The sequence below is a fragment of the Ambystoma mexicanum genome, chromosome 1q (genome assembly GCF_040938575.1).
Source record: "Ambystoma mexicanum isolate Mex_15411 chromosome 1q, UKY_AmexF1_1, whole genome shotgun sequence".
In the NCBI taxonomy this organism is placed as follows: Eukaryota; Metazoa; Chordata; class Amphibia; order Caudata; family Ambystomatidae; genus Ambystoma; species Ambystoma mexicanum.
Window position 1 is genome coordinate 188561506 of NC_090922.1, and position 15646 is coordinate 188577151.

The 15646-nt window shown below is 48.1% G+C and overlaps 1 protein-coding gene across 3 annotated transcripts in view; it reads right to left on the reverse strand.

Annotated features, from left to right (window-relative positions):
• The window catches only part of HSD17B14 (hydroxysteroid 17-beta dehydrogenase 14), a 228854-nt gene that overhangs the window by 127827 nt on the left and 85381 nt on the right, over window positions 1–15646 (reverse strand). For all 3 annotated transcript variants that reach the window (XM_069637075.1, XM_069637065.1, XM_069637058.1), the window contains one exon: window positions 6414–6480. In XM_069637075.1, coding sequence (XP_069493176.1) covers window positions 6414–6480 — 67 coding nt within the window. The remainder of the gene's footprint in view (window positions 1–6413; window positions 6481–15646) is intronic.

A 15646-nucleotide genomic window follows, 5' to 3' on the forward strand; every position in this document is an offset into this window, starting at 1 on the left:
GCCAACTTCCTCCTGATGTTTCTAAACCTTCCTCTACATGGTCTCTCAAGCCGACCTCCTACTGATGTTTCAAACCCAACCTCTTCCCAATGTCTCCAACCAACCTTCTTTTAGGGCTACATTATCAACAATTGCACCAGCGCTAACAATTGAGCAAATGCATTTATCACTAATTTTGCTACTTAGGTAATACAGAAAGTAGCAAACCAATTTTGTTCCAATCCGTATTACCTAAACAATTGAACTTTGGCAAAAATGAATCTGACTGTTTTTGTTCCATTTCTGCTGTGTAATATAAAACAAAATGTGTTTAATATGTTTCTATTTTATGTTACACAACAGACGTAGCTAAAACAACAGTCTGCTTAATGTTTGCTGAGCAAAAACTTTTTAACATAATATGGATTGAGGCAAAACCTGTTTGGTCCATGCCCAATTTGCAAGCATCAAAATTGGTTCCAAGTTGATTTACTCCATTTTTTGCATTAGGGCAATGTTTAGATAATCTGACCTGAGAAATCTCAAATTACAATCCTGAGCTCTCCAACCAACCTGCTGCAGACTTATCTACCCGTTACCTCAATCTACCTCTTGCTTCCACTCTTCGGCCAAATGCATGCCTTGCTCTCCAACTTTGTTCAAACAAACATCGCCAGCTCTGACAGAGCATTACTAGGATTCTGAGCTTATATAGCCTTGTGGCCTTTCCCTTGTGGTTGGGATTTCTATGAGGGTCAACTCCTGTAGGTGTGGGGATGTGATTGGCTCCCCTTAGTTGCTTCACTTGGTTTTTGTATTGGACTTTTGGAGCCAGATCTACCCTTTAAAAGGTTGGTCCGCCATTGGATACCACTGCCATCCCCTGTGGAGGGTCATACTGTTAATGGTGTTCTTTTCGTGCAAAAAGACTAGGGAGAAGGTAGTCATGCTCCAGTGGTGTCTTACATAAAAGTGAGCATAATAAAATCATTTTTATTTACTTTGGAGCGGTTGCCCTCCCTGCACTTTTTGAATGTTTTGGAAAGTGCTATCAAGTGAGGTGAGATGCAAACATATAGAAAGTATCTCAAGAGTTGCATTGAGTCATTCCAGAGGGGGTGTAGCCCTGACCTTCCCTGAGTGGATTCCTGCCTCTGTCATTCCTATGCAGGACTACTCCTCTTTCGAATGCCTTATCTGCAGACTCTCTCTCTCTCCTAGACATTCCCTTACTGTGGCTACCATTTAGCTGCCACCTGTTCAGCTCACCTCCTTCCTCTCTGAGTGGGAGGACCTCTCCTCTTCCCTCCTGGTCTCGTCCACTCAACTCCTCCTTCTTGGAGACTTTAACATCCACCTTGATGCTTCCTGTCCTTCCACTGGATTCTTTTGCAACCTCTGCAACCCTCTCTCACCCTCTATCCTCCCCACTGGCCCGACTCAGTCTGCAGGGCACACTCTGGATGTTCTGATCTCTACAGACCTTCCCCTTTCTGTCCCTCTGACCACTCCTCTCTCCTGGAGTGATCACTTTCTCCTTTCCTCCCAGCTCACTCTCTCCAGCCCTCAGGCCAAGCCAACTCCAGCACTGCCACCTACCTTCTCGGTTAGTCGACCTATGAAGTGCATGTCAGTTGAGGCTTTCAACGCCACTTTCTCACCCCCGTCCTCCTTCGGTTGACTCACACCCTGACAGAGCCCTTTCTATGCTCCACTCTGCTATATCTGATACTTTTGATGATCTTGCCCCTGTCATGCGGATCCGCTTGTAGCCCAAAGCCAAGTGCAACTCCTGGTACGACTCACACCTCGTTACCCTTAAACGCAAGTGCAGGGTGGCTGAGAGGAAATGGTGTGCTTCCTGTACATCCTTTGACAAACTGGCCTGCCGCCTGCTCCAAAGGCAATACCGGTTCTCTGTCGGCACCAAGAAGAGAGCCCTCATCCAAGCCCGCATCTCTGCAGAATCCAACAACTCGGCCGAACTCTGCAAGGAGCTGGCCAATCCTGCTGCAGTCTCTACCTCTCCTGTCCCCTCCCAAGCCCTCTGCACGGCCCTGGCTTCTCCTTTCATCTGTAAAACTCAGGACATCCTATCCTCTCTCTTCCACTCCTCCTCCTATCTCTACTCCCGCTCCTCCTCTGGCCCTTTTGTGGCCACCCCTCCTCCCCCCTTCAATGCCTTTCCCCTGTTCTCCCCAGACAAGGTTTCTAGACAAGTCCAATCTATGAAAGTCTCTTCAAAACAGGTTCTCCCCTGTTCCTCTAAAACCATCAAGGACCACATTGACACCATGGCTCCTGCTTTGGCAGACTTCTGCAACCACTCCTTCGCCACTGGAGTCTTCCCTTCCCCCGCACTTTCCCTTTCTCCCTCCCCTCCACTTGCACGATCACAATGTCACCTGGCCTAGTAAGATCGTTGTCTCCGTCTTCCCTCTGTTCCCCCTCCCTTGCCTCTTTGCGCCTTAAACACTTGTGTATAGGTGCATTATAAATGCCATATCATATCATAACATTCAAATTCAGTTGAGGAATGTTTGCGTTCATTGCCACAAAGCCAAGTAGAATCAAGAACAGGCAGGCATGGCGAGATATTGATAAAATATGATTTAACTAGGGTCAAATGAATGATGATAAGCAACATGAAACAAGGTCCACTGACAATAGGATGGCTTGTATTTGGGCTCAATAGTTCTTAGTTAAGTAAATCTTTATCAAGTCTCCCTTCACTAAGAGTAATAAGTTTACAGTCACTCATGGTTCTTTCCATTCTGTTCATCTTCTCCTCATCACCAATGTTTCAGGAGGTCTGTCCCAGGCCCTCATGCACCTGCATGGTAGGCTTCGCAGGGGACTGAACCTGGGACTCATTAAGGTGAGGCAAAACTACAGACATTCCCACAGGGAATGAGAAGCATGTCCCGGGGTCCAATCTCTGTTCCCTGAAAGCCTGAGCTGGTTTTCCTCCTTGATTATTTGCAATGGTCTTGCTCCTAGCTGAGCCTCTTTCTATTCTATTCTGCACTCTCTTGTTCCTCCTCTTGTACCTCCTTGGTTCCATCTCCAATCACTAAGATTTATTTCTCTTGACTTCCTACCACCTCCCTAATTGTAATTCTCCCCGCCTTCCAACTGACATTCCAACAGACCTCCACCTAGCTCTCCTGCTCACAACACCTTGCAGCTCTCTACTCTCACCTGTTGCCAATGTCTTCTATGATGTTCTTTCCACCACCCTACTCACAACTCCCTGAACCCCCTCCTCACAACTTCGGTTAAACAACTCCAGACAGCTTCCAGCATCCTCCTTTATGTTTCCTCAACGTTATTTATTTATGAGTTTTATAATGCACTAACTTGCAGGAGTGACACTTCAAAGCACCTGGTAAAAACAAAAAAGGACATTGAGTTCAATACAAAGATGTGACCTATATACAAGGAATAGGAAGTAAGGGATGAAGTAATTTGGTTAGTTACAGGCGGTATCAGAAAGATGAGCTGACAGTTGGGTTACACAGTGTGGTTGATGCTTTTGCTAAGGCACGATTGGTTACAGAAATGCTGTTGCTTGCAGGTTATTCATATCACAACAAACATGAAAAGGAAGATGGAGGGACAAGTCAGATAAATTTCCTCTGGCCAAAGGCAGGCACATTCTAGGTTTGCAGGCAATGGTTCAGAGAGGCCGTGGGGTGGAAGTGCTAATCATTAAATATAAGTATGGCAGGGTCAGGTATGGGGAGAGGCAAGTTTATTTTGTTAATGTATGTGGGCCTATCTGAGTTAGATCTTCAGCTCATGGAGCCAGATGTTCCTTTGAACCTCTTGAGAGTATATTTTATTTTCAGGGTTGCGGGAAGATTGTTCCCAAATTTCAGACTGAATACTATGAGGGATCTTCAGTAATACTGCCAAACTGTAAAAGACGCCCATAGTGTTAAAGCAGCGAGCATCAGAATAACACTGCACAACATAAATGGAGGCATCCATTAAAGGGATAGGCTCAGTAGGGGCAACACAGATGGGAACACTACTGCTTGGTTGAGTGTTAGAAGAACACCATCATCAGGGTGATACAGGATTGAACCAAATTCAGCTGCACACATTCAGATTCAACAAAATTATTCAGATTGCGCTGTCCATTTGTCAGCACCATAGAAATGTTGGCCTCAGAAGAAATGTCCTTCTTTATTGTCCGCAAGAAATTCACCACAATTGACCCAACATATCGACCAATCATTACAGTCCTGATAAAGGGATGGCCATGAAAATTGGCGCCAGACAAGCAATACTTAAGTTGGCAGTTTTTTGCACAACTTCTGCTTAGTGGGTTGCTTGTGATCTAATGAACAGGCAGAAATTCAGTTACAGCTATACAACATAATTAGATTGATTACGAAATACTAGGTTGGGGAGCGCAGTACTCAGCCAAATTACGTTCAACACGACATATGAATTTGCTTATGCATACATATGTTTTTCTGCTGATGTGGTGTTATACAGTGCTTCTTTTGGCAATACATGCTCCGATTGGGATAAGCCTGGTAATGTACTGATCCAAGCAGTTTGTGCAGAGCTTCCCTCTAAATGAATCTTATTAACACCATTGTTAAACAAAACATGTTTCTGTTGCATAGGTTTCCATGACAGCTTCAGGGAACTTCCTTGTATTATCTGCATGGGCATGCTTCATGTGACAATCCACGACTAGGGAGCTGGGACACAGTGAGCTGGTTAAAAGGAACCCCAATACACTGCCTAAATGGGCCAGAAAATGTTGCAATATTTTGGAACCTATTCCTAATCTTCTGAACCAAATGCTGTGTTTGATTGGTTGATTCAAATTCACAGACTGATGCACGGTTTTGGATGGCCCTAATGCAGAAATTGAAAGGTTAAAGAAAGATTGGGGGTCATTCCGAGGATGGAGGTAAGGAATTACCGGCACTGGTAAGGGTGCCGATGCCGGTAATCCCTTACCTCCGTATTCCGAGCTACCTATGCGGGTCCTTCCTTACCTCCTGCTTTTAGCAGGAGTAAAGTACGGGACCCGCAAAGGTACTTCGGAGGTAATTACGGTACCGTAATTTACGGTGCCGTAATTACCTCCTTCCCCATTCCCATTGAGTCCTATGGGGCAGAAATGGGAATGGGGAAGGGCAAAAGGTGAATGGGGAATTACCGGTCCCTCCAACCCTGGAATGGACCGGTAATTACTCCATTCACCATGCCGGATTTGGGACGGTTTCGGAGGCAACCATGGAGCTAATTATTCCATGGTTAGCTCCAAACCCAGAATGAGGCCCATTGTGTAGAGACAAGTCATCTTGGTCCATGAAACACATGCATTGGTTAGCAGATTCCAAGCTTTGTAATAATGGTATGGGGCATATAATAACACTGTGGGACATACTACAACCCGTAGGAGGATTATGAGGTTCTGCAGATCGGTGGAATCTGGCTGTCTGTACAATGTTATTTGAAATAAAGTCTGCAGATTCAACAGAACATTTACGAGCCCCATGTTCAAAAAGGATAAGAAAAATGGCTTTAGTAGATATGCAGAGTATGTTCCTATGCAAGGAAGGGGGAAGGGTTCGGAAATACGAAATATGATATGGGATAGGTGAAGAAACATGGCTTTATGGTATGTGATCGTTAGACTCCAATCTCGATGCATGGGCCTCAGGCAACCGAACCTTGGACACAGACCCACGGATCCTACACTAAGATTGCCGAAGGCCATGCCCCCGGCTCAGTGGCTATGTGGCCTAGGGGCAGTATCCACTGGTCATGGCAACAGGTCATAGCTCATGGGCACTGAGTGTTCCTGCGTAGACTAGCCATGGCCTTTGCACACCATGACAATATTGGGATCTGTGGATGTCTGAGTTTAACTTTAGTTAAAGGTATGTCATTGTTGCAATACAATAGCTAAAAGTCAATTCTATTAGCAAGTTATGATTAGCAAAGCAACCATAACTCACCCCCACTATGCAATGTTCAAAACATTACATACACAAATCACAGAAGGTATACACATGACCACAGTTCCCACAAGGCATAAGGAAAGAAACAGCTATGGATATACTACAGGGCCCAAGAACTCTTTTGCCTAGGTTTATTTTTAAGAGACAAAAGCGAAGTAGCATAAGAATTATTTTCAAGCGTGTCATGAGCAGTGCCTGGTCGGGTGCAAGTTATGGCTGCTTTGATAACCATAACTGGTGAATTTTTGCGATTTTCTTTTTTGCGTTGTAATCATAATCTCATTTCAATGAACTTCTTACTGAATTTGTAAGGTTTCTTTAACAGAGGGTTAACCATTGCATCCCTTTAAGTAACGTTTTTCCACTGAATTTTAAACATCTTTCTCAAGCAAGGATTACCATAACGCCACTTCTTATGTATATTTTATAGGCAGTACTTACGCCAGCCGGCATTGTTCACAAGGCAGTCGATCTGCCCATATCGCTCCAGTGTGACCTCAATGAGTCTCTGTGGATCAGAAGAGGGAAGAAAGACACAATATTAGGATTTGTATCACTACCAGTTGCATGGTCTCCAGGCGCTCTGGCAGGTATGGAAGAGTGGGTGGGTTTGGTTTGTTGTGGGGAGAGGGAAAAGCAAGAATGCAGTGCTTTGTGTTGAGGATGCAGATCAGAGGTTGCCCGCTCTACATGCTTGTAAGCTTTTCCGGTGTGAAGTGTAGGATGCATCGAAGGCTTTGTGTCCAGAGTGGTGCCCCTGACCTAGAGTGGGCATGTGTTAACCGGGGGCTGAATATGTCAGTTGTAGTTAGAGGTGTACATTTGTGATGTTTGAAGTCTGGGGTGACGATCTCTCTTTTTTCTTTAAAGCCATGTGCAAGTGACTAGTTTGTGTTTGTGTGCGGTGAGTAAGCTGGAGTGAAATTGCACGTTAGTCAAAAGGTGGGGAGTGTTCTTTGAATTTACATAGGGCTTTCAAATTATTGATCCTGCTGTAAATTGTGTAATGGTGAAAGGTGTATGGCTTTAGTGGTGGGTGCGTGAATATGTCCTGTGTTGTGGTTCTCATATTCTGGGAGACTTGGAACGTGTTTTATTAAGAGTTTGGGCAGTGCCTTGATGTAATGAGATGTCTTCTAGTAGGTTTCATTTGTGGAGTGCAGCTCAATATGTTCTATGCAGGTCGGGGACCAGTATTGGGTTCCCTTAATTTGTGCCTGCAAATGAAAGTCATACTATTGAAAAGTGCCTTTTTCACTGCTTGATCGGTGAAAGTTAAACATTTGTTCTGTTAATCATTGAAGAGACAGGTTTTTAGACTTTCTGAATTTCAGTTGGTCCTTTAGGGTGATGTCTTTCTCTGCAAAGTCTTGTGCTTTCTAAAAGAATGTGGTTCTTACGATCTTTGCATTGGTTGGTAGAGTGAGATTATGTTTTGGAGGAATTCTGCTCCTTGTCCTTCACATGCTCTTTGGGCATTAAAGAAAGCCTTAAAGCAGATCATTTATTTAGCATGGCTTTGTGAGGCAGAAAGAAGAAGAACCGGAGGGGATTCCTGACTCTGTCATTCCTATGCAGGCCTACTCCTCTTTCGAATGCCTTGTCTGCAGGCTCTCTCTCTCTCTCTCTCTCCTGGCCACTCTCTTACTGTGGCTACTATCTATTGGCCACCTGGTCAGATCACCTCCTTCCTCTCTGAGTAGGAGGACCTCTCCTCCTCCCTCCTGGCCTCGATCACTCAACTTCTCCTTCTTGGAGACTTGAACATTCACCTGGATGCTTCCTGCCCCTCCTCTGGACTCTTTCACGACATCTGCAACTCTCTCTCTTTCTATTCTCCCCTCTGGCCCGACTCACTCTGCAGGGCACACTCTGGATGTTATGATCTCCTCGGACCTCCCCCTCTATATCCCCCTCACCACTCCTCTCTCCTGGAGTGATCACTTTCTCCTTTCCTCCCATCTCTCTCTCTCTACCCCTCAGGCCAAGCCAACTCCAGCACTGCCACCTACCGTCTCTGTAATCCGACCAATGAGGCATGTGGCAGTAGAGGCTTTCGCTGCCACTTGCTCTCCCCCTCCTCCTCCTCTGGCTAGCTCACATCCTGAAACAGCCCTTTCCATGCTCCACTTTTCTATCTCTGATACTCTTTATTGTTCTTGCCCCTGTCATGAGGATCTGCTTGAAACCCAAAGCCAAGTGCAACTCCTGGTATGACTTTGACCTCGTCAACCTTAAATGCAAGTCCAGGGTGGCTGAGAGGAAATGGCTAGCTTCCTGCACATCCTTTGACGAACTGGCCTGCCGCCTGCTCCAAAGGCAATATGGGCTCTCTGTCCGCACTAAGAAGAGAGACCACATGCAAGCTCTCGTCTCTGCAGCATCTAACAACTCGGCCAAACTCTTTAAAATCTGCAAGGAACTGGCCAATCCTGCTGCAGTCTCTACCTCTTCTGTCCCCTCCCAGGCCCTCTGCGAGGCCCTGGCTTCTCATTTCATCACTAAAACCCAGGACATCCTGTCCACCCTCTCGTCGTCTCCTCATCCTCCCTCTGCTCTCTCCTCTACCTCCGCCCCTCCACCCCCTCTGGCCACATCTCCTCCCTCTTTCTCTTCCTTTCCTCTGTTCTCTGCTGATGAGGTTTCTAGACAAGCCCGATCTATGAAAGTCTTGTCAAAACAGGTTCTTCCCTGTTCTTCCAAAACCATCAAGGACCACATTGACACCCTCGTTCCTGCCCTGGCTGACTTCTGTAACCACTCCTTTGCCACTGGAACCTTCCCTTCCCCCCTGAAGCACTCTCTTGTGCACCCTGTTCTCAAGAAACCCTCAGCCGCCCCCTCCTGCCCGGCTAACTATCGCCCGATCTCCATTACTCCTTTCCTGGGAAAACTCCTGGAATGCTGGCCATCTCCCAGCTTAATCTTCACACTGAATCTGTTGGTTGTCTCCATGACCATCAGTCTGGCTTCAGAGCAGCCAGAAGCACGGAAACTGCTCTCCTGAACATCTGTGAAGACCCGCTCTATAACCTTGATTCTAACCTTCCCTCTGTCCTCATCTTACTCAATCTCTCTTCTGCCTTTGACATGGTCAACAATGCCATCCTTCTCAATCGTCTCTGTGATGACCTGGGTATCACTGATCAGGCCCTGGCCTGGCAGACCTCGTTCCTCTCTGATCGACCCTTCCAGGTCCAACTTGGTTCCTTCCTTTCCTCTATCTCACTCTCTACCTGTGGGGTTCCGAGTGGTCTAACCTCTCTCTCTGGCTGTTCAACCAATACCTGGCACCTCTCGCCCACCGCATTGCCGCTCTCTGCTCCAACTTTCAGTGCTATGCGGATGACACTCAGCTCATTTTCAGGCTCCCCTCTGCCACCTTCTCCTTCTCTAATCTCTGACTGTCTGCTATCCAGGAGTGGTGTGCCACCAACGATCTGTGCCTTAATGCCAATAAGACGGAGATTCTCCACATCGGCACACTTGCACCCTTATCTCCTCTCACTCTCTGGCCGGCCTCCCTTTGCCATTTTTCTGCTCCCACATGTGAGGTGAAGAACCTCGGGGTCATCTTCGACTCCACACTCTCCATTTCTCCTCACATCTCTGACGTCTCTAAGAAGTCAAACTATCAACGGCACCTCCTCAGAGGTATTCTTCCTTTCCTCTCCTTCCCCCAGAACCTCACTGTCTCTAGAGCTCTGGTTCTCCCTAGGCTAGACTACTGCAACAGCCTCTTTGGAAATCTGCCTGCTTCTACTCTCCGCCCTCTGCAACTCATCCAGAACAGGACTGCGGGACTTGTCATTGGTCTCAAGCCCAGGGATCGTATCTCTCCAGCACTGAAATCTCTGCATTGGGTCCCAGTGGCTGCAAGGATTAAGTTCAAGACCCTCTGCATTTTCCACAAGGCCTTCTGGGGCCTGGGTCCTGAATACCTCCAACTCTCTCTTCGTAAATACCTTCCTACTCGAGCTCTTCGCTCCTCCACCTCCACTCCCTCAGGGTCATGCACTTCTCCAAGCACAAGTTGGTGGTATATCTCATTCTTCGGCTGGGGCCTCCCTCTGGAACAGCCTCCCTGCCTCCCTGAAACTCAAGGAGAACCATCTCTGGTTCCGGAAGCACCTCAAGACCTTCCCTCTTTGCTTCTGCCTTCTCTCTTCCTCTCCCCTGCTGATTTCCAGTCTGATACTACACTGGTCACCTGGAAACCCTTTGATTTCAGGCAAAGGTCCCTACACGCCCAGTTGCACGCCCGCACTGCCTCCCGGCAATCCTTGCACTTGGATCTGTATCTGTAACCCTACAGTCCCCCTACCTGCACTTTTGGACACCTGCTGTCTGCACTTACCCTTGCACCTGCCACCTGCTGGCCACACTTCTTGTTATTGTTTTGATCCCATGTACAGCACTGCCCCCCACCCTTTCCCCTGGCACTTTTCCCCTCCCCCCTCCAATGCACTTGCGCAATCTCAATGTCACTTGGCCTAGTAAGATCGTTGTCTCTGTCCTCCCTTCCTTGCCTCGTCGCACCTTGAAACACTTGTGCATAGGCGCGTTACAAATAGCTTATCATATCATACCATATCATAACCATTGTGGTCTGCAAAGCCCAACAAATTAAGTGCTTGCTTCGGAAAACTCTTTCCAACCTGCTAAAAGCAAAGCCAGTATGGACAGCATGTGTGGGTTAAAGAATTAAAAACACCTGCATGGGATGGATTTCCAGTGATTGGTTTTCATTCTAGGAATCAAGTACGCACTGCAAACGCAACAAACTTGGGAGCTTGTTTTAAATCATTTCATAATTTGACGGCCTGGTACGATTGCAGAGAGATGTAGCCACGTTCCAGCTACCAAATTCTGGTCATTTGCACGGCAGAGTGCAAATATGCAGGGCCAAAGGCGGCAACCTAAAACCTTACTATTTAACAAATATGCATAAAAGCTGCAAATATTAGTTCCATGACCATGCTCTGATTGTATTAGATCTCTGAAACCATTATGTACTAGCGATGTGATACCTCCAGATCTGGGTGCTATCGACAAATGAAATAAATAAATGAATGCATGTCGGCGCAAATGTTGGAGCATTTGTATGGCGGAGAGGAAGGAAGGCGGCGGAAACACAAGTTTGTTGTGTTCGACCCCTCCTCTCTGCCATACAAATGATTGAAAATGGGGCGTGACTTCAGTGGAATGCATACAAGCCTTACTCAAGGGTTTTACACCTTCCATTAACGTTACACCCCTGTGGAAGATTCGCTCCTTAGAGTGCTAACATGTTCCCCACAATGATAGATCCACGTCAACATGACTTCGTTGGAAAATCAAAGGGAGCTCCTTTGAAACTGAAGTGGCTCCTTTCTATTTCCATTGAAACAGCTCCCATGCAAAGAAGCACAAAGTGCAGGATATTTGTTTTTAAAAGGACCGGAAGCACAGCAGGAGCCTCAGGTTTAAAACCGCGCATACATGCCAGAATTATCAATTTCTTTCGAGGGACGAGAGTCCAGTCTTGGTTTTAACTTGGTACTCTGGGACTTCGAGTCCTGGGTTTCTGGGTGGCAATCTGCGAGAATACAGGCCACAGAATGCAAACTTTGAACCAGGACTGCATTCGAGTCTATCAAATGGAATAGATACGGTTGGTGTTTGCTGGGCAGAATCAGCAGTTCTAAATCAAGTGGAGCGTAAAATCATTGGTTGACACGCACGTCCCACGTACTAATTCGAATTGTAGGGTAACAAAGAAAAAGTAAGGGAAGTAATTTGCCTGTCAGGAATAGGAGAAATTTAAAAGGCAAAAGCATGATTGGCAAATTACCCCCCACCCCACCCCGAAGAATTCTGACAGCAGAGAAGAATTCTCTGATTTCGCCAACCTCTTACTCCTGCACGATTGCAGATAATCAAACAGTTCCGACCTCTAATTGGCTTGGGTAAAGGGCATTTCGGTCAAACTGAATAGTGCAGAACATTCCAGCCTCCTCAATGACCGAAATGTTGCGAACAATGCCAGCCCCCTTCATCTCCGATTAGGTGGATTATGACCATTCAAAGTGACGTGTGGCACCTTGTTGTGGCCTTACAAACGACGGGATGCTGTACTTGGGTTCTAAATGTCTTTATTGTAAGACAAATGTGGACACCTAGGTTGCCTTAACTGAGGGCAGGCATTTACTCACAGTTCAGCTTAGTTCACTCTCAGTGCTTCCCAGCTAACTCACTGTGGGAAGGGTGTGCACAATGACGGCACGCTGAGAGCTTCTAGGGCCCCCATGTAGCCTCCTGTGGTTGTGGACGTACGCCCTAGAAGCTGTGGTCCCAAGCTCTGCAGGGCCTGAGCTTGTTGGCTCCTGATCAGGAGCAGCGCTGTTCTGGGACCAGCTCTGCTGCCGGTGCGCCAACCTTGGCGGGAGCGTTGTCCCGTGGAGCGTGGGCTCTCAAGATCCCGTTCTCTCGAGATCTCGCGAGAACACGCTCCCGTACGTCACGTGATGTCCCCACACACCTCCTTTGCTGGGAAAAGGATGGAAAGTCATTCCATGACAAAGTCTGCAAACTTGCTGGGTTTTCTTCTCTCTCTCTGGGGTCTGCTTAGGTCTGGACATGGGGCAGGACTGCTGGAATACTCTTCGGGGGTTGCGGGTGATTCGGGTTCTCCTTGTCTTGCTCTTTGCTGTGACTCCCTGGGTGGATTAGGAGAGTTGGGGCTTGATGACTCGTTGCCGTAGTGTGACTCGGAGGCATCACTTTCTGAGAGGCGAGGGTTTTCGGATGTCTCCTGGCAGTCTTGATTTTCTTTTGCTTCCCATTGTGGCTGTCCGATGGATCCTTTCCTGCGGTACATGGCCACCCTTTCTAAATTCCATTTCCTTCCGTCACTGGTGCAGATGTGGTTTGACCCTTTCTCCAGGACTTCTATGGGGCTGCTGTACCTGGAGCCAGTCGCAGTGTCTTTGTGGGGAAGGCGTATCTTTACCAGGTCGCCTTTGCTAACTGCTGTGTGGTGGGTGTCTCGACGCAAGTCCCCTTGAGCCTTCATGGCTTCTTTGTTGCGCTGCATGCGAAAGACCATGTCATCTATGTCCACGTCTTCGTCAGCCCTCACTTGATGGAGCCAAGGTGGTACCAGTGTGGATGCTGCCCTTCTCCCCCTCAGCAGATGGAATGGTGAAACACCGGTGACGGCGTTGGGGGTGATGCGGTGGGCTGCTACAACTTCCTTGACTGTCTTGTACACGTCTAGGCCCGAGGCATGTGTCAGTTGTAGCGCCCCTTTGATGAAACAGTTTGCCCGCTCAACCAGGCCATTGGCTTGTGGGTGGTAGAGACTTGCTCTCCGCTGTTGAATGTTGTGGAGTTTGAGAAATGTCTCCATTTCTCGAGAGACCAGCTGGACTCCGTTGTCCGTGACAATTTCTTCTGGGAGGCCTTACCGCTGGAATATGGCAGTGAGAGCTTCGATGACTGTGCTTGTGGTGATGTCTGAAGTGAAATCGACTTCGACCCATTTGGAGAAATAGTCGACCGTGACTATCCCGTATTTGTGTTCCGGGGGCATGCTGTCTAGGGGCCCAATGAAGTGCAACCTAGCTTGCGCCATACTCCTTTGGGGACTTCGGTGGGCAGCATGGAGGCTTGCCTCACTGTTAGGCACTTGTCACCGTTAGTGCATTCATGGCATCTTTCGACCATTTGTCGTATGTCCTGGTCCATGCCTGGCCACCAGTATGCTTCGCGTATCCTCCGTCTGGTCATGTTGCATCCCAGATGGCCCGAGTGTGCTCTGCACAGTATCACTTTGCGAATTCCGCTGGGCGGAATGACTTGATCGCCTCTGAGAATGAGGCCGTTCATGGTGGTGATTTCCTCGTTCACCTTCCAGTTGGGGCGAAGGCCATCAGGGATCGCTCTTTCATCGGGCCACCCGTCACGGACCCAAGCTGCTACGCGCCGTAGGGCATCGTCCTGCTCGAACTCCTCCTGCCAGTGGTGCTGACTCAGGTCCATGTACTCGTCGTTCCTCAAGTCGCTGATGGAGGCTATGACACATTCATCTTCCAAGAATGTGGTACCAGGGGCGCTCTGGTTCAGGAGCCTGGACATACAGTCCGCTTGTGCGTTCCTCCAACCCGCAACATGGGCTATCTCATATGTATATTCCTGAAGCTTGGCGGCGATCCTGGCCAGCCTCAGGCTGGCAGTCCTAGTGCCGCCCGAGCTCAACATGTGGATGAGGGGTTTATGGTTAGTGACCAGCCTGAATTTCGTGCCCCAAACATAAGATCTGAAGTAGTCGACAGCCCAGGCACATGCCAACATTTCTTTTTCAACGGTGGAGTAATTTTTCTCTGACGATGATAGGGCTTTCGATGCAAACGCCACGATATTTTCAGTGTCACCCTTTTTCTGGGTCAGGGTGGCCCCTAGCCCGTATGCGCTGGCGTCCGTATTAATCCAGGTGTCCCATTCGGGGTTGAACGGTTTGAGGCATGGTGCGTTTACAATTCTCCTTTTGATTTCCTCGAAAGCTTCATGTTGCTCTGGGTCCCAGGAGTAGGCTGCCCCTTTCTTCAGGAGCTCCCTCATGGGGGACGTGGTCTCGGAGAATCTCGGGACGAATTTAGCATAGTATTCGGCTAAGCCCAGGAATGAGCGTAGTTCCTCACTGGACATCCGGGCCGGGGCATCTGTTATGGCCTCCATGAGGTTCTTCTTGGGGCTGACCCCTTCACATGAGATGCAGTACCCAAGGTATTCTACCTTGCTCACTCCAAAAATGCATTTTTCGTGGCGTAGATGAATGCCCTCCTCTTGAAGCTTGCTCAGGACTGCCCTGAGTGCTTTGTCATGGGTCTCGTTGTCCTTGGCATACACAAGGATGTCATCCTGGAAAAATGAGACATTTGCGAGTCCTTTGAGTAGCGAATTCATCATCCTCTGGAATGCGGACGCTGCCGACGACAACCCAAAAGGCATGCGGGTATATTGAAAGGTGCCGAAAGGAGTGATGAACGCTGTCAGGGGGCGTGAAGATTTATGTAGGGGAATCTGGTGATAGGCGTCACGCCTGTCCAGCTTCGAGAAGATTGCCGCCTCTTTCATTATGAGGACAATTTCATTAATGCTGGGGAGCGGGAAGCTATCCGTGACTACCTCTAGATTCAGGCTCCTCAGGTCGATGCATATCCTGAGGTCATTGCTGAATTTCTTTTTGATCAACACCACTGGACTCAGCCACTCTGAGGATTCCACAGTCTCGATGGTTCCTTCTCCGACCATCTTCCGAAGGTGGGCATCTAGCGCGGGTCTCGCCGTGGCAGGCACCGCCCTGACTTTGTGTTTCACGGGGACCGCGTTGGGTTTCAGGCGAATCTTGTGGACAAAGTTTTTCACTTTCCCAGGTTTCTCGGAAAACAAGCTCGGGAAATTCTCCTTGATATTTTGCGCTGCTCCTGAGGAGACCATGAGTACCTGTTCCGGAGTGCTGGAATCTAGTTTTATGCTGAGTTTGTGTGGATCGTCCCATCCCAGCACGGCTGGGCCTTTGGATGAGAAGTACACTTTGGTGGTGGTAGACCTTCCTTTGAAGTCGATCCGGGCTCTGATGTAGCCTAGGAGGGCGACAGTTCCACCTCCAAACACCGTCGGTGATTGTTTGG